The sequence below is a fragment of the Eublepharis macularius genome, chromosome 1, assembly GCF_028583425.1.
Source record: "Eublepharis macularius isolate TG4126 chromosome 1, MPM_Emac_v1.0, whole genome shotgun sequence".
Classification (NCBI taxonomy): domain Eukaryota; kingdom Metazoa; phylum Chordata; class Lepidosauria; order Squamata; family Eublepharidae; genus Eublepharis; species Eublepharis macularius.
Window position 1 is genome coordinate 156,344,819 of NC_072790.1, and position 20,118 is coordinate 156,364,936.

General features: G+C 43.5%; 1 protein-coding gene across 1 annotated transcript in view; it reads right to left on the reverse strand.

The window, feature by feature from the left end:
- The window catches only part of AKT3 (AKT serine/threonine kinase 3), a 378,228-nt gene that overhangs the window by 77,652 nt on the left and 280,458 nt on the right, over positions 1 to 20,118 (reverse strand). The window contains exons 6-7 of the mRNA XM_054979040.1: positions 12,374 to 12,505; positions 8,416 to 8,481 (exon numbers count right to left, since the gene is read on the reverse strand). Of these exons, the coding sequence (XP_054835015.1) occupies positions 8,416 to 8,481; positions 12,374 to 12,505 (198 nt within the window). The remainder of the gene's footprint in view (positions 1 to 8,415; positions 8,482 to 12,373; positions 12,506 to 20,118) is intronic.

Consider the following 20,118-nt stretch of genomic DNA (forward strand, 5'->3'; position numbering starts at 1 on the left):
AAAGAGAAGACAAAAGACAGACTCACCCCATACCCCACACTAGGAACGTAACCACAGGGCCAAGAAGCCAGATGTAAATGAGGGATGCATCAGGCATTAAGCACTCCACTGCAGCTCTGACGTCACCACCAGCCATATGGGATGAGGCAGACAACAGTACACAGACAGCTATGGTTCAGTAGAAAGGCACTGTGATAGTATCACTCCTGGTTCAATCCCCACATGGAGAGAGTACAGAGACAGGCAAAAGTTTTAGAGCTGACATTTTGCCTCTGCAAACCACAAAAGGGGAAACAGGACAGGATAGCCTATGGGCCACCCTGGATATGCATATTTTTGGCTGAGACACCTCTTCACAATCCCTCCATGCCACATTCTTGTGCCCCATCCATTCTGAGCCCCCACCCCACATGCCCACATTCTCAACCTTCAGGGCCTATCAAATGCCAGCTGTGCTGTGAAGTGTGAGACTCAGGCCTGCCCCTCTGTTGCAAGAGAAGCCACATCTCTCCTCAGACCTCCCCCAGTGGCTCCCTGTGAGAGCAGCACACAGCAGCCCTGAAGAGGGGTGGCCATGCCAGTCTCTTGAAGAGGTGAGCTGCATCACATGAAAGCTCATGAGGAAATACACAGTATCAGTGTTTAAGGTGTTGCTGGACTATGTTACATTTTGCAGCTAAGCAAAACAGAGGCCCAGTGGCAACAAGAAGACTGGCATCGATCCCAGCATGAGCTCTCCTGAGTTAGAGCTCACCCTGTCAGATGTGAGAGGCAGATCATTCCAGGATGCACTATGGTGTAGTGGTTAAGAGTGTGGGACTCTAATCTGGACAGCCAGGTTTGATTCCCCACTCCTCCACCTGAAGCCAGCTGGGTGACCTTGGGCTAGTCACAGCTCTCTGGAGCTCTCTCAGCCCCACCCACCTCACAGGGTGTTTTGTTGTGCGGATAATAATGGCGTACTTTGTAAACCGCTCTGAGTGAGCATTAAGTTGTCCTGAAGGGCAGTATATAAATTGAATGTTATTATTATTATTATTATTTGAATTATCCGAAACACAATCAACAATAAGCAGAGATCACATGTTATTATTGATTGGCCTTAAAAGCTGATACAGGTTTCCGCCAGAGACCTAAGTATCAACCAGATATCGGTGTAATATAATATGTACACTGTTCCAAGTAGCGCCATCTTTTGCAGTTCTGTAGGTGTTATGTCAGAAAGCTGCAGTTTTTCCATATGATTTGCAAAGTTTTTTGAGATGGTTCCAAGAGCCCTGATGACAATGGGGACTACTGTTGCATTCTTCTTCCATAGTCGGGTGGTTTCTATTGCCAGATCTCTATATTTAATCATTTTTTCTTGTTCTTTTTCTTCAACTCTGGCATCCCCAGGAACTGCAATGTTGATTATCCAGACTTTTTGATTTTCCTCGACTGTTATGTCTGGTGTATTATGTTCAAGGTGCCGATCAGTTTGAATTCTGAAATCCCACAAGATCTTGACTTGTTCATTTTCTAACACCTTTTCCACCTGATGTTCCCATGAATTCTTTGATACTGGCAAGTTATACTTTTTACACAATGACCAATGAATCAGCTTTGCGACCCTGTCATGTCGAGCTTTGTAGTCCGTCTGTGCAATTTTGCTGCATTCAGAGATAAGATGGGACACAGTTTTTCTTTTCTTTTTTTAAAAAAAAATACTTTATTGTTTTATTCTGAATACAACAACCTGTCACCGATATCACCCGTGTAGGGACCTCCAGGCGGTAGATACATAAATATTATTCCATACTATATTATTTCATATTCACAATTACTCCCAGTACAACTCTATTACTCTATAGATCATTCCACTTAGCCTAATAATTAAATTAACCTCTAATTTCCTATTAACCGACTAATCATCCCAAATTGTTTAAACGTTTCTAAGTACCCCACCATCCTTCTGGTGGGACACAGTTTCATCTTTTTCCTGACAAAGTCAACATTTTGGATTTTCACTGATTTTCTGAATTTTGGCTTTCGTAACATTCATTTGCAAAGCTTGTTCTTGTGCTGTGAAGATCAGACCTTCAGTTTCTTTCTTGATTGTACCCGTCTTCAACCATGCCCAAGTTAGGCTGTTGTCACTTTTTCCTTCAATATTTTTTAGATGTTGCCCATGTAAGGGTTTGTTCTTCCAGCCATTTAATCTATTCTCAAACTGTTTCTTCTTGTATTCAGCCATTGTTTCAGTTGTTTAAAATATATTCTCTGTTTTCACAGCCTGAAGTAATTTTTCTGTACTTCTACTCATGTAATCATTCAGGCCTCTCTTTTCTTCTTACACTACCTGATGTACTTGTAACAGTCCTCTTCCACCAATTTTTCGTAGTAGATATAGCCTGTCAACATCACTTTTTGGGTGTAGAGTGATGCATGTTCATTAGTTTTCATGTTTTTCGATCCAATTTTTCTAAATCGCTTTGTGTCCAATCTATTATTCTAGCTGGATAGCTGATCACGGGAATTGCCCATGTATTTATGGCCTTGATTGTATTTCTACCACTTAATTTTGACTTCAGAATTTTTCGTACTCTCTTGATATATTCTTTTACTTTCACATGCAGGATGTTATCAGGATACAGATGATGATGATGGGGAAATAACAGACAGGGACAAAGAATGATGTGCTGTGAGTGGGAGGGGATAGGGAGCAATCCTTATCTGCTCAACAACAAACAGACAGGAACAGAATTGTAGATCACTTGAGACTTTATTGGACAGCATCAGTGAAATAGTAATGAAGTTTCCCATATGGCCCCAGCGCCTCTGGTAAGCTGCTCTAGGAAGCCATGGGGAGATGAACCGAGCGCTCCTTAACACAGCATGCCAGTGAGCAGAGTGGACTTGCCAGACAGATGGCTGTCTGAGTCAGGATACTGCAGGAACTGGGCTGGAACCAGTTGGATGGCAGCCCCATATAAGAGAGGTGGGATCCACACTGGTCACTGCACCCAGTCCATACCACACCAGGAATGTCATCCTCCTAGGTATCTTTCCTGTTGAATCACCATCTGCACAAATGCCAAACAGATGACAAATAGCACAGTGGTCCTGACCACTCCAGCCATGTTGATGGGGCACAGTAGGGTCTGCGGTTCCACCCCTCTGATGGTTCCACCCCCCTCTTGTCACAGCCATCCAAATACTTACTTGTCTGCTTTATGGGTTGCACCTCAACTGTATTTATTCCATCTGTTTCTTCCACTGCATAGGGCTCCAATCCTGCAAGGCAACAGGTGCCATGGTTGCTTGGACAGCAGATCCATAGGGCACTGTGCAGAAGCTGCCAATCACCCCCCTACAAATTCTAACCGTACCCCATGCCCCCACCTGGGGGGGGCACCCTGGCAAGGGACCATGCTGATAGCCTGGTAGAGGGTTGTTAGTATCATGGCCACATCACACACACACCCCTTGGCATCACAGCTAGCGCTTGTAGGTACCCTTTCCTGGGACTATGCCCCATAGCATGACATGGGGCATACTGCCGAGTAGATCTGCCTTGGGTTCCCCCCATAAACAGACACTGCTAGCCTTGGCTATAGGAGCCTGCGTTGTGAAAGGGTGCCCAGGGTGTGCGCGAGGGGGAAGGGGGACATGGGCAGCGACTCCTTGGCTGAGCCTGCTGGATTCCAAACCCATGCTCACCTATCAGTGTGTGGCTGCTCCACTGGTGTACATCTTCAAAGATGAGATACCTGTAAGGATTCTGAAATGAGACATGTTAGTCTCAAAGCAAGGAGTTTTGCTCTCCCCCCTTGGATGTAAGTGCTAAGTGCTCTAAGAGTGCTAGTTGGAAACCTAAGAGATAGAATCCAATTATGCCACCCTAAACTACAGGGGGTCCTTGCTCAGGTTTATGTAGTGGGAAAGGGCTATGACTGGAGAATGTTTGGACACCACTGGGGATGTGTGTGATTGGCTGTGGCCATAGTTGGCATTCTTTGCAATATCATGGCTTGTGGGTAGGACTGAACCTGTAGAGGCATATTTTGCCCTTTCCACTGCATGGATGCCGATGGGCTATGCTGTGAGTTTTGGTAGCATAACTTTATGGCAGTTCTGTGAGGTGTTCCCAGGCTGGGGTGACTAAGGGCTCCATCTAACTCTTGCCACATCACTGGACCTGCCCATTCTCTCACTAGCACAAAGGGTTGCATAAGCAGTGATCTGATGTGCCACACCAGCCACAGCACAGCAGAAGTGAAGTACTATACCAGCATATCTTCAAGACACACTGGTGTAGCAGCCAGTCAGTTCTCTAAGCATGTTTATGCCCCCACCCCCGGACTGTGCTCAGAGAAACCTAAATAGTAAGTCTCAATTCAAACAGAATGTTTTTAACTATGTGTCTTTTGGCATATGTGGAAGGGGATGTGTGGCTGCTCTGAAAAAGCACTGCAATCAGTGACCTAATAGTGCTTCTCCTGTTTTCTTACATCAGAAGGCATACCTTAGTTCTAGTAAGTAATGACACCAGGAATATTGCCTGTTTTCTTACGTACTATCTGTTGTTTTAAATATGTGCACCTATGAGCTACCTGTGCTTCATGTTGGCTAATTTGTAACTGAATTATTCTACTCCTACAGTGCTTCCAGTCTGATTATCTTTATGCCCAGGATGAAGTGAGTCTTTTCTACTCACGAAACGTGTTAATAACAATTTGCCTGCAAACTCCCGTCGGCGTTTTTTAAATAATTATTCTTTCTCTGGACCGTGAAAGAACAAACAACTTGCACAAGTCTCCCCACCCACCACCTTTTTTCATTGTACCCAGCATTTGCACTTTAAAGTTTCAAACGTATTCCGGACGGTGAAGATTCAGTTTATAAATGGATGGACTTTGAGATTTTGTAATTGTGACGATTTGATGTTCCCATCGGATGGACCTTGTATTTTGTAAATGTATTTATGATGCATGTTAAATTCATTCAGCACTTTTGCACCTTGCACTTTGGAAAAATATATACAATTAATTTCTAGAATTGTGGTTCCCCGGTTTGTTGGGTTCCTCAATTGTTGGGATTTAGCAAGTGTTTTTTGTTTCAGTCATGAAAGAGTTAAACTGTGTTATTTGCATGTGATCACTTAGGCCTTGAGTAAAGATTTCTGCCATGGAAAGGGGCGTCACTAGTCTTAATAAAGTAGAATTAGGGTTTTCTATTTGGCAACCTGTTTAGGGGGGCAATTAAGTGATGCTATATACTGATGCTATATTGTCTCAGTTGCTCTTTGTCTCAGTTACTCAGTTGCTCAGAGTTTTTCTCTCTCAGTCAGTCTTAAGATACCTTTTCTAGCAAGATGTAGTTAGTCTAGCAATTTATTATTTTCATCCACTGTAACCCTATTTTTATCCTTTATGTAATAAAGTATTCTTATAGAGGTATACTGTAGTGTGTCTCTGTTCTCATTAATTCCAATGCACAATCTCTGTCTTAAACTCTGCTAATTTTCCTATACTGATGTCAGCCCTAGAATTGCTTATGTTCTATTTCTGCATTTCTTCAACTCTGTATTGGATTCTTGCTAATGCTATGCTTTGTAAACTTGTGTTTATTTACCCTATAGCATTGGTTATAGAAATGTCCTTGATATTGACTATGCTAATCTCACACTGTGTAATCCGCCTTGAATCTCAGTGAGAAAAGTGGACTATAGATGACATACATACATACATACATACATACATACATGTACAAACAGTGTAATGGTGCAATAGTGCCAATTGTTTTTTTAAAAAACTGAGCGAGAAAGCAGTGCAGTCACACAAACACATTCAAATTTACACAATCATATCCAAATAACTTATCAAACGTTTAGTTCCTATCTTGTGACCAGCGAGTAGAATGTGAGCTAGATAAGTGGGTGCTTAAGAATCTCTACTTTTTGTCCTTAGATCAGAAGGAGTAGAATGGCCTCTGATAGATGGTAGAGGACACTAGGAACTCCTGGGAATATAAAGGAAGTTGCCCTTTATATTCAGTTATAAGTTTCAGCTTGTTAGCCCTTATCCATCCCCAAACTGCCTCTTCCTGTTCATAGTTTATAGTCTTCCTGGGATCTGTTGAAAGCATGAGATAGAGCTGAGTGTCATCTGCTTATTTGTGACAACTCAGCCCAAATCTCCAATTGACCTCTGCCAGCAGCTTCACACAGATGTTAAAAGCATGGAGGACAAGATGGAACCCTTGCAGCAACTCATAGGCCAGAGGCTAAGGTGCCATGCAGAACCACCTATGAAACTTATCTTCAAGACAGGACCAATACCATCACAACATGGTGCCTCTCATTCTCATCTACGGTTGCCAGGCAGAGCATGGTGATCAGTGGGTGTATGTGGATGCAAGGGAGGGTGACGTAGCTGTTGTACCCAGAAGTGACAATGGTAATTCTAGGAATCCCTGCAACTCTGAGAAAAGCTATATGATTTTACCATAGAATTTCCATAAATTCCTAGAGTTACCATTGTCATTTTCAGGTTGCACCTGGAACTGATGTGCTGGCAACTAGGAGCCTTTTTCTTTGGGCAAGCAGCAGCTGGTAACAAAGCAAATTACTAGGAGACTGCTTGCCATAAGTGGGCACCTCATAAGCCTAGTTCCAACTCTGAAAGGTGGTCCAGAAGGATGCCATAATCTATGGTATCCAAAACCAGGAGAATTCCCCCTGCCCATCTCCAAGCACAAGTCATCCACCAGGGCTACCGAAGCTGTTTCAGTCCCATAACCCGGCCCTTACCCAGACTGGGATGGTTCTAAACAATCTGTTACAGAAAAGGATGGGGCTGTGTAGGGTTTACCACAAATGGACATCCCTTCCAGGGACTTCTCCCTCCCAATACACACCTTCTGTTTCTCCTGGCCTTGCAGCCTTGGCTGCCACCACTATGGTTTGAGGGCTTTACTGGAGAGGACCCAGAGCACCCTCCCTGCCCTCAGGCAACTTCCTTTTCAATCAGGGTGCGCCTTGATGTATGACCAAATTTGAGGGAAGCGCCCAGGCAGAGTGAAGAAACAGTTTATTAAACAAATAGTGTAACAGTTAAGCAATTAAAAGAACAGTTATAAAAATGGGGTAGAATTAATATAGAGACACTACAACTGCACTGGGCAAAACTCACACAGAACAAAGCTGGAAAACAATGAAGTTCCCTTATGTATGTGGCTTTGCTTGGTTTTTATTTCTGTCTCAATACCCAATCCCAATAGGTCAGACCATGGGCCGAAGAATCAACCCTCTCCAAAAGCAGCCTCATTACTGTATAGTTTCAAGGAGTGAACTCTTCCTCCCTGTGTACAGCCTTACATGCTTTCTGTCCAAGCTTTTCATCCTCACCATTGATTGGCTTCTGCTTTTCTATTCATTATTCCCAAGACCAATTATAAGGCTTGGAAAATGGCTTGGGAACTGTAGATCTGTTAAAAAATTTACACAAAGGCCCCAGGTCTTTGTGGAACAGAGGCTTCTCTGAGGCCTGAAGGCTGTTCAGTCCTAGGCCTCGGATCATGACCCCATTTCATTCAGGAATCCTTGAAGTTGCCCATCTACTTCTTGTTCCATCGCTTTGTTCATGAATGGTGTATCTGAGATTAGGTGGTAGTAATTCAACTCTCCTGGGTCCAAAGTAGGTTTTCTTAAGAGCAGACACACCACTGCCCTCTCAGGGAGGCATTTACTGTCTCCTGGACCCAGTCCACCAGCATACACACACCTCCAGCAGATTTCAGCAGCCAGAAGGGGCAAATGGTCATACAAGTAGGTGATAGGTTTTAACATCCCAAGAATTGTTCACATCCTCAGAGTAAACAAGCTGAAAGATATCACACATGGACAAGTCAGCTCCTTGGGACCATCCAATCTTTTCACTGCTAATGCAGAGTCCACAAAACGTTGAGCAAAACAATTGCAGCAGGTTCAAAACAGTCCACCTCCTCCCATAGGCCAGATCCCAATAGGTCCGGGACCAGAAGAGTTCTGCAAGTCTACACTGTGCAGATGCAATGGTGGCAGAGGAATATTGTTTCTTTGCCACCATCAGGCTTGAAAAAGAGCTCTAGTCCATGCCTTGTGGGACTTGTCATGAGTCTTCCTCCATTGTCACTCTAGCTGTCTCCCTTGTATTTTCATCAACCACAGCCCCTCAGTAAACCAAGGAGCTACCTAGGCTCAGACCAGAGAGAGGGCATCTAGGAGTGATCATGTAAATTGCTCCATATGTGAGATTTGGAAACAAATAATTCAAAATACATAAATATATATTCTCATCTCTGTACTGCTGAAAAATTATATTTTCATTCTGATAAACCCCCAAAACTTTACAATGCTTGCATAGTTCTACCATTAAAATAATTACATTAACTCACCGTTAAAAAAGGGTGTCTAGTGTTTTTCAATACTCTGCTTTCTGTAAGTGTGTGAGCCACTTCATCCTAAACAATAAAAAAAAATCACAGCATTTAGTATTGAATTTTAAAGAAAGTGGTCAAGATAAAAAAAATCACTACTTGAAAAGAATGCCAAAAAGATTTTGGAATGGCTTAAACTTGTATCTACAAGGAGGAAGAAAGTTGCACCTGCAAAGAAACAATATAAACATCACATCATTTTTATTCAAAACATCTGCTTTCATCACAGTAACAGTGCTGCAACAGTAGGTTAATACAGATTTAATATACAGCCTCTTAAAATTCTATATTGATACAGTAAATTTTAAAATTGCACAGTGTGATCCTGTAGCTGGCAAGTTGTACACATGCCTTGAAAAAATGACTACTGCAAAAAAGTACCATAAGTGCAATGTAGAATGTCTAAGCAATTCCAATAGCTGTTGTAATGCTGTAAAATAAGTCATGTATGGGCCCAGCTCCTCCTTGCCTATGCAATGCAAATACCTAATAAGACATTATTAAAACTGGTGTTTCTATCAGCACCAGGGCTGAGTCTCAACAATACTACAAGTGTACCAAAGGTACTTCATGCTACCACTTCAGACTTTAAGATAAAATAGTATTTTTCCAACTATGTGTTTTTCTGTGGAAAATTTTCTGTCCTGCATAGTGGGTTTATCTATCATTGTTGGGGATATTCTTCTGCAAATCAATGATGTAAAATGGGAAAATGTAGCAAATAAAGCATGGACAGCAGAGATGGGCACAGAATGGAAAAAACCTGAACTGCTTGGTTCGTGGTTTGTTCATTTTCACGGAACACAAACCACGAACTTCCAAACCACAACTGGTTCCCAAACCAGTTCAAGGTTCGTCTGAGCCCAGGACAGCCCCCTTCACGCTCAGAGAGCCCAAACTCGCAGGGAGTTTTCAGCAAGCTCTCCTCCACCCCGTGCCTGTCCGCCTGCAGACAGTAAAGCTACCTGTGCAGTTGTGAGTCAGCGGGCAGTCCCCAAAACCACCTCCACCCAGACACTGCCCACAGCTGGACACTGGCTCAAAATAAAACAAAACAGTGTGTGCGCTAATGGTGTGCGTGCGCAAAGCAGAAGCAAGCTGCATTAGAGAAGCATGCAAGTGGGGAGCCTGCAGACAGTAAAGGTACCCATGCAGTTGTGAGTCAGTGGACAGCCTCACAAACCACCTCCACCCAGACACTGTCCCCAGCTGAAAAGGGGCTCAAAATAAAATAAAACAGTGTGTGCGCTGGTGGTGTGTGTGTGTGCACAGCAAAAGCGAGCTGTACTAGAGAAGCATGCAAGTGGGGAGCCTGATGGTGTGCGCAGCAGAGACAATTGAGCAACCCCGTGCAGATGTGAGTCAGCGCACCAGAGGCACAAGCTCAGTGGCACTGGCTGGAGAGGCGCTCCAAATAAAAGTGAAGAGCACTGGAGGAGCGTGCAGAAAAGAGCTCAGACTTCACTGCACCACACAAGTTCACACAGAGATCAAACAGCCCCATGCGGGTGTGAGTCAGTGCACCAGAGGTGCAAGCCCCCCAAAACACAACCCAGTCAGTGGTGCAGGCTGTAGAGGCACTCCAAATAAAAGTAAAGGGCACTGGAGGAGTGTGGAGAAAAAAGGAAAACTGCACTCCACCACACAAGTGCACACAAGCGCGCGCACAGGGAGCCAGCCTACAGAAAAGTGAGGCTCCTTGGGGGTGGGTGGTGGGTGGTGGGTGGGGAGACCCAACCGAAACAGAAGGCAGACCTTCAAAAAAGCAGAGAAAGAAAAGCAAATAAAAGGGCTCCCTGGGGAAGGGGGGGGCACAAACCCCAGAAACCAAACCAGAAGATTGGAGCTCCAAAAAGCAGAGGGGAAGAAACAGAGAAAAAGCAAATAAAACTCACTTAGAAAACCAAGAACCCATCTCTACTCAAAGGCCTAGGACTAGGCTGGGGTGGGGCAGGGAGGTGAAAAGCTAAGACTGGGATGGGGTGGGGGAAGAAGGGGAAAAAAGCACCCTTTCCCAAAAACTTCCCCAGTCCCCAGTAAGAAAAGGCAGAAAGAGAAAAGAAACGTTTTTCAGTGCCTTTCCGAGAAGCAAGAAGTGCACTGCAGGCCAAAGATCCCTCCCAAGTTCCTCTCCAGCAATACAGCCAGCCAGCCAGCTCTTTACTCCCTAAGTCACTCTGGAGAAAATGAAACCAGGTCACATGGCTTCCCCTATTTATGGAAAAAGCCAAGATTGAACAACACAGGCGCACTCTGGTAGGCAGAAAGAACTGCCTAACATGGTTTTGGAGGAAGAGATTGGTGTTACCATTGCTGAAGGCCCATCTTCTCAGTTGCCTTAGAGATCCTAACCCTCCCCCCCTTTTCCTGGCTGGATTGGCCAGAAATGGGAGCTCTCTACTTGACAAGGACAGCTGCTAATCAAGTGGGGAGGTCTCAGATTGGGGGCAACCTAAAGACTGCAACCCTTGCCTGGGCGATGGAGTGAATGGTGCCAAAGTGTCTGGCTCCCCTGAAAAGCAGAAACAGAACAGAATCATGGAGGAGAGGTCCATCAGTGGCTATCAACAATGGTGACTGAAGACAAGGCCGGATCGAGGGGGAGCAGGGGCAGGTAGCCCAGGAGCATGCCACGGCTTGCCATGTGGGAGGCTGAGCGCAGGGTTGGGAGACCCTTGCCAGCCCCGCCGATGGGGTGGCTGGCTTGCCGTGCGCGCAGGACCTCCCAGCCCTGCGCTCAGCCACCTGTGCGGCAAGCCAGCTGCCCCAGCGCACGCCCTCGCCGCCGCCAGCTCCATGGCGCACCATGCGCTGAGCTGGCCGGCTTGCTGCACAGGAAGCACAGGGCAGTGGGGCACGCGAACTGCGCAGAGGGCCTCCTAGCCCTGTGCTCAGCCAGCCGCGTGGCACACTGGCCACCCCAGCACACGGTGTGCCGCGGAACTGGTGGTGGCAATGAGGGCATGCGCTGGGGCAGCTGGCTTGCCGCGCGGGTGGCTGAGCACAGGGCTGGGAGGTCTTGCATGCGCAGCAAGCCAGCCGGCCGCCCCAGCGCACGCCCGCGCCTCCGCCGATGCCAGCTCCACGGCTCACCGGGAGCTGGGGCGGCCGGCTTGCTGCACGGGCGGGCACACCTCCCAACCTGCGTGACGAAAGTGACGTCATCACGTAGCCCCGGGAGCGCCTGCTGTTTGCGCGTGCAGAGACTCGGGCAAGGGTTGCACTGGGTGTCCGCGCCCCTAGATCCGGCTCTGACTGAAGAGACTCTCCATATAAAGAGGCAGCAAACCTCTGAATACAAGTTCTGGGAGGCATCAGAGGAGGGCCTCAGCCTCTACACGCTGTTTGTTAAGTCTTCCAGGGCAACTGGTTGGATGCTGTTTCAAATGGTATGCTGGAATCGTTGGCCACTGGTCTAATCCAACAGGCATCTCTCATTTTCTTATGTTCACTGAATTCTGTAAAGTTAAGTTTACATATAAACTGGCAATGACAAGAACTTCATGTATACAAGAAAACATGATGTGAAATAATAAATACATTCTGGGGTGAATCCTGCCATTTTTTAATTTAAAATTGGCCAATTCCCCTCCTTATTACAGCCCTCATTTTCCATGGCTTTTGTCTATGCAGGTCCCATGATACCAACATAGTCTTCTTGTTGGTTACCTTTTTCACCAGTAAAAACTAGTTGGATCCAACCATTTGTGTTCTCACTAAGAACTACTGAAAGATGCTTCAAAAATAATTACTGAACATACTAAGTGCCAGAATTAAATTTGTAAGCACCACAGTTACCTGGGGGTTGGGCTTTATCAAGCACTGTCTTATAGATGCTACCAACTATCAAGCAAAATTTAAGTTACATAAATAGTATTCAAACAGAATATTTACAAGTAAAATTATACAACCCTACCTTTGCAATAATAACTTCTTTTTTCAAAATCTTCATAGCGTAATATTTCCCACTTGCTTTCTCTCGGACCAGAATAACTTTGCCAAAAGTGCCTTTTCCAAGGAGTTTTAAGTAATCAAAATCATTCATTGTCTGTATAGAGCATAAGATCAGGAATTAATAAAATTTATATGCTGAAGTCATTAAAATGCTGTTATGCTGCCATCAAATGATGGTTATTAAGAAACAAGCTCCCCTTAAACAAACATATAGATCATACTGATTAAATTCCAAACAGAAAAAACCTGGGTTTTTTAATATCTAAGGTTAAACCTTTATCTCATTCCTTTGATACATATATTTTGGAATGTATGTGCACAGATCCATTTGCCAGGGAGGCATGCCAATGTATAAAATGTCGGGTAAGCTATATGTGACCTTACGTTATATAAAAGAAAACAGGGTTGCACTTACCTGTAATAGTTGTTCATTGAGTGGTCTTCTGTGCAGGCACACACAAGAACTGTGCATGTGCAGGCCAGCCACAGATGTTTTAAAGCTCCTAGAGGTGTGAGACGCTCACCTAGCCTTTACACATGCTTTTCCCTCCAGGTGCAACTATAAAAGCAGGGCGAACAAATCCATCCCTCAGTTCTCTAAGCCGCTGGTGTAGAAGGAAGGTAAGAAAAAGAGCATATGGAGGGAAGGAGAGAGGGATGTGTGCCTGCACAGAAGACCACTCGATGAACAACAGTTACAGGTAAGTGCTACCTTGTTTTCATCGTTGTGTCTTTGCAGACCCACATGGGAGATTAGCAAGCTAACTTTCTCAGGAGATGGGCATGAAGCTCGTTAATGGAAGAGACTCTTCAGGATGGGCTGGCCCAAAGCTCTGTCCCTTCTGGAGGCTATGTCTATGGCATAATACTTGATGAACGTGGATAGCATAGACCAGGTTGCTGCCTTACATAATTCCACTAGAATGATGCCCAAATTTAAGGCTGACGAGGTAGATTGAGGCCTTGTAGAGTGTGCTCTTACGTGCAATGTGCATCGTTGTTTAGACTGATTATAACAATTCTTAAGGAGCCAAACTATCCAATTTGAAATGGTCTGTGTGGTGACGACCCTTTTTTGGCCCTTTAAATGAGACAAAGAGATCAGGGTCCTTTACAGAAGGAGCTGTCCTGTCCAAGTAGAAGCACAAACCTGTTTAACATTAGGTAAAGGTAAAGGTAGTCCCCTGTAAAGGTGTGCAAAAGTCTCTCTGTGACAGTAATAGGAGTAGGGAAAAATACTGGTAAGACAATATCCTGATTTAAGGGAAAAACAGAGACAACCTTCGGCAGTAAGGGAAGGCTTGGATGGAGGATAACCTTATCTGCAAATATTTTAACGAAAGGAGGATCATATCTCAGAGCTTGCCGTTCAATCACCCTCCTAGTTGAGGTAGCCACCAGAAAGGCTGCTTTAGCTGTCCGAACCTTAAGGGAACAGGTAGCTAGGGGCTTGAAAGGTTTATGCATGATAGAAGCGAGAAACAAAGAGAGACTTCACTGAGGAATCAGCCTGGATGCTGGAGGATATACCTTTGCTAAACCTCTAAGGAAGGACTTGCATTGTGGTTGGGCAAAGAGAGATTTTCTACATAGCCATGGCAGGCCGATATGGCCACTGGGTAAACCTTAACAGAGGAGTTAACCAAACCTTGGCCCTTTAGCAGGACCAAACAGTGCAACAGATGATAATGAGGCAGAGACAGGGTTCAAGCTGTTGCCTGAGGCCCAAAGAGAAAATCATTTCCATGATTTCCTGATGGTTTCCTAGCTTCCAAAAGGGACTTCTGGACTGAAGAGGAGAAATTCAGTCCAGGGGGGATATGAATCAGGCTGTCAGTTTCAGAGTGCCCAGATCGTAGCATAGAATCACATCATGCTGTGGCAGGTGTGGTGTTAGGGGGAAATGACAGATTCTGCCCTCTGCCATTTGGAATAGAGTGGCGAACAAAGCTTGCCTTAGCCAGTAAGGAGCTTTATGATCGCTGAGGAATCTTCCCCCATCATATTGCTGAGAGTCAGCATCATAAGAGGAAGAGGGGGGAATGAATACAGGAAGGTGCCCAACCACGGGATCTGAAAGGTGTCCACAAGAGAGGCCTTCCCCTTTCCAGGCCATGATCAATATTGAGCATATCTCTTTTTGAGGTCTGAGGCAAAGAGATCTATAGTAGAATACCCCCCCCCCCATTGCAAACACAGGATGAAGCAAGTCCATGCAGATGGACCAATCATAGTTCTTGGATTTGGACCTACTTAGTGCATCTAACAGAACACTGTCCTTGCCCGCTATGTGTATGGCAAAGAGAGTGACTTGATGCTGGATCGCCCTTTACCATATCAGTGAGGATTTCTGGGAGAGAGCCAGGGAAGCTGTGCTTCCCCCCTCCCCCGTTTGTTCAAGTAATGCATGGCAGTAGTTGGTTGTTGTGGGTTTTCCGGGCTGTATTGCCGTGGTCTTGGCATTGTAGTTCCTGACGTTTCGCCAGCAGCTGTGGCTGGCATCTTCAGAGGTGTAGCACCAAAAGACAGAGATCTCTCAGTGTCACTGAGAGACACTGAGAGATCTCTGTCTTTTGGTGCTACACCTCTGAAGATGCCAGCCACAGCTGCTGGCGAAACGTCAGGAACTACAATGCCAAGACCACGGCAATACAGCCCGGAAAACCCACAGCAACCATCGTTCTCCGGCCGTGAAAGCCTTCGACAATACATGGCAGTAGTATTGTTTGTGCATATTTGAACATTCTTGCCTTCCACTAGATAAACCAGGGCCTTCACAGCATATCTTATTGCCCTGAGCTTGAGGAGATTTATGTGCATGGACAATTATTAAGGGGACCATACTCCCGTTATCTTGTTGATGCCAGAACAAGCCCTCCATCCCGACAGAGAGGCATCTGTGCAGATCAATATGTGAACTGGGGAGGAGCTGAAGGGGGTCCCCACTAAAAGGTTCTGTTTGTTGTTCCACCACTCCAGAGACCTGTTGATGCACCTTAGGATAGAAAACTGCTTGTATAAATTGTGTCAGTGTGGGTGAAACACACTGATGAACCAGTTTCGCAGGGGACGAAGACTCAGCCTAGCGAACAGAACTATCAGAATCAGAGAGGCCATAAAACCTAATAGACTTTTTAATTTATTTTGCACTTTGGTACCTGTGCAAAAGAACCTTGTTCAGAGTGAGGAAAAATTTCCCTATCTTTTTTGGGATAGGGAAGGCAAGGGTTAGCGAGGAGTCCAGGACTGTCCCCACAAATATCTTTTGTCAGGGAACCAGGGATGACTTCTCAGGCCCAGCTGGCAGAGGACAGTAAGAACCAGAGACATGTGCTGGGACAGGGATTCTCTGGTCTGGCACACAAGAATTGTCAAGATAGGGGAAAATGGAACACCCTTTTTCTCTGAGGTGGCTTACTATTACTGCCATGATTTTCGTAAAGATACAAGGTGCAGAGGAGAGGCCAAAAGGAAGAACCTTGTATTGGTAGTTCTTGAAGCTACAATGAGAGCGAAGGAACATTCTGCAGTGAGTATTTATTGGAACATGAAAATATATGCCTTTTAAATTAACAATAGCGAGCCAAATTTGACTTTTTAACAGGGGTAAAATGTCCTTTAACACCAACATTCTAAACCTTTTGAAAACTATAAACTCATTTAGTGAATAGAGGTCTAAAATGGGGTGGAGTCCCTTGACTTTCTGTCCACAATAAAATACTGGGAAAACACCCCATTTGTACAAAAAGATGGAACCAGTTTTGGGCCTGTTTCTTTATCAATGAATGTACTTCCTCTAAGAGTAAGGTGGGAGGAGGTGGACAGTTGGACAGAGGGGAAATGTTGGGGGGAATTGTCTTGAACTCCAGACAGTAGTCTTGATTGACTATGGACAACACCCAGGTCTCCTGGATTATTGGCTCTCAAGCCTGCAGAGGAAATGAGTGGTTGACTGACATGGCACAAGAAGGCACATCAAAAGCCTTGCTTATTGGACCCAGACTGATCCCTTGGGGATCGAGAACCATCCTTTGCTTTGCCTCTGAGGTTGTTGAGAAAGAAGGCTGTTGAGAGCCTCTGGGCAATGTGTGCAACAGTTGGGGATGGAACTGATTGTATTTACTATTATGAGGTGCATATGACCTTGGGAGAAATCTGTCTAAAAGGACCTGGGTAGAGAGATGTGATACCCAATGACCTTGCTGTCACTTTATCATCCTTAATCTTTTGAGTGCCTCATTCATGGTGGATGAAAAAAGGTCTGCACTTTCAAAGGGAAGGTATTCTACTGTCATCCTAGGGTGAGGAGCTACTGTTGTGGTTCTGAGCCACACATGCACATGTATTACAATTGTGGAGACTGTAGCTCTCCAAGAGCATTGTCCAATATGTCTAGGCATATTAATTTGTAGTTTGGAGAGCCTTAAGAGCTTCTCCTTGCAAAATTTTTGCAAGCCTTTGCTTATCATCCTTTACCATAAGAAAAGCTAATAGCGGGCCATGATGGCCTCATAATTATCCATTTTAAACGTTAAATCTAAGGAAGCATATACCTTTCTGCTCAGTATATCTAGTTTCATACCATCCTTGTCAATCGGAGTCAAACAGCCAGTGCTTTTTTGGAGACCCTTGCCTTGGAGGGTCTCAGTAACAATAGAATTGGCAGGAGGGTGAGTAAACAGAAAACCTGATCCTTCTTGTTTTGTTTTATACAGATTATCCAACTTTTTGGGCATTACTGCAGTCAAGGCCATCTGGACCACACATCATCAATCACATCAAGCATGCCTTGCATGATCGGAAATGCCATCGATCTGGCCACTTCTGAGTGTAGGACCTTGAAGATCGGATCTGAACAGTTCAGAGCAGAGCAGGTCACCACAATGTCAAGAGATATCACCATTCGGATTAACTGCTTGGTGTACAAGTGGAGATTCTCACTCGGAGATACAGCAGAATCCTCAGTAAGAAATTCCGGTGGAAAAGATTCTGATGCAAGATCTGAGCTGACATTCAAATCATTGTCAGAGTGGATAGTACGTATGGTTCAATGTCAGTTCCAGGACAGCATTGTCTTCTGGAACTGTGGCCAGAACCTATGTAGATTTAGTTTTACTTCTTGGTTTTGAGTGAATCAAAACATAAGGGTCTTTGTCATGGAAGAATTAATGAGGGAACAGGTACATGCCTGGTGAACCTTTAAAAAAAAATTATTGGTGAGTACATAAAATATTATTCAATACACAAATTCCCCATCTTATCTAAATTATATAAGCCCCCACCCTTTCCCCCCTCCTTATTGACTTCCAACAGCTTTCCAACCCCTAACCCATCTTATTACTCAAATTACTCTTAACTATAATTTTTCTAAATCTTATATATATTGTATCACTTATTCTAAGCATATTCAAATTCTTCTATATCTCCAATTTTCTAAGATATCGATCTACGTTTCACTGTTTAAACTATCTATTTTTAATACAATCTCCTTATTACTACTATTAGCTTAGATTAATTAATAGCTAACTTTCCCCATTAATGGTAAAGTTACTTCTCTCTCCCCTTTATAAAGTCACATATTAATAATTCTCAAACTGCCACAGTCCTCCTTTCACATCCCATTTTTTTCTAGGTATTGTTTCAATTCCCCCCAATCTACAATGTATTCTCCTGGATCAAGATCTTTAAGTTTTCTTGTCATTTTGTCCATTTCAGCCATGTACAGCAATTTGTATATCCAATCTTCTATAGTTGGTATTTCTTGCACTTTCCATTTCTGCACATACAAAAGTCTTGCTGCTGTAATCATGTAAAATAACAATGTTCTGTACTGCATTGGGACATCTTCCATTCCCAAGTTCAGTAGCAACAATTCTGGGTTCTTATTTATTTGGGTTTGCAAAACCTCATTAATTATTTCTATTATATCTCCCCAGTATTGCTTAGCTACCTCACAAGTCCACCACATATGATACAATGATCCTTCATGCTTTTTGCATTTCCAGCATTTGTCTGACATATTTGTATTTCCAAGCGCAATCTTCTTAGGCGTTAAATACCACCTATACATCATTTTGTATACATTCTCTTTAATATTGGTACAAGTTGAAATCTTCAAAGTATTTTCCCACAAATGTTCCCATGATTCCATTGTTATTTCTTTATGAAAGTTTATTGCCCATTTCACCATCTGGACTTTGACTATCTCGTCTTCCGTATACCATTTTAAAAGTATTTTGTATATTTTCAAAATATCTTTTTTTCCTTCTTGTAGGATCACTTCTTCTAACTCCGAGTTTTTCAGTCTTATTCCTCCCTTTAAACAATCCGAGTTGTAAAGATCCCTGATTTGCCTATATTGAAACCATCCATAGTGAGGAGATAACTCTTCTTCTGTCTTTATTTTTGGTATTCTGTGTTCTATCGACATTATCTCTTTATAAGTTAGACATTGTTGTTCATTATAGACAGTTCTCGGGTCTATTACTTCATATGGTACCACCCATGAAGGGATACCACTTTCCATGTAATTCTTATATTTCTTCCAGATTGTGAAAAGGCTTCTTCTAATATAGTGGTGCAAAAACATAGAGTCTGCTTTAACTTTATCATACCACAAATAGGCATGCCATCCAAACAGTTTTTTATGTCCCTTCAAAGCCAGCAGTTTATGGTCTTTTAGCATTATCCAATCTTTTAACCATGTCAGACAAATTGCTTCATAATATAATCTTATGTTTGGCAGTTGCAGCCCCCCTCTTTCTTTCGAATCTTGTAATACTTTCATTTTCACTCGGGGTTTCCTGCCTGCCCACACAAAGTCTGAAATTTTTCTTTGCCATTTGTCAAACTGTTTGAAGTCTCGGATAATTGGAATAGTTTGCAGCAAAAACATCACGCGTGGTAACACATTCATCTTCACTGTTGCTATTCTTCCCAACCATGACAAATTTAATTTATTCCATTTTATCAAGTCTCTTTCTATTTGTTGCCACAATTTCTCATAGTTGTTTTAAAATAAATCTATATTTTTTGCAGTCAACACAATTCCTAAATATTTCACTTTATTAGTTACCTCACAGTCCATTATATCCATTAATTCTTGCTGTTTTTGCTTCGTCATATTCTTACACAATATCTTCGACTTCTTTTTATTCACATAAAATCCCTCCAAATCGCCAAATTCCTTTATTTTATCCATTATTTTTGGCATATTGTCTATTGGATCTTCCACTATCAACATTACATCATCCGCAAATGCCCTGACTTTGTAGGGAAATTCCTTTATTTTTATGCCACGAATTGTATCGTCCTCTCGGATTTGAACCAGCAGAATTTCCAAAATCAGAATGAACAACAATGGAGACAATGGGCAACCTTGTCTTGTACCTTTACTTATTTTCAATTTTTTAGTCAAATCATCATTAACTATGATCGCTGCACACTGGTCTTTGTAAATTCCCTTAACTGCTTGTATGAACTTTTCTCCCATTTGCAGCTTTTCCATAGTGGCAAACATAAAATCCCAGTTCAAATTGTCAAACGCTTTTTCCACGTCCACAAAAAAGAAACCAACTTCCCTATCACAGTGCTTATCGTAATATTCAATAGCGTTTATTACTGTCCTTAAATTGTCCTTAATTTGTCTGTTAGGTAGGAATCCAGCTTGTTCTTCTGCAATAAATTCCGACATCCATCCCTTTAATC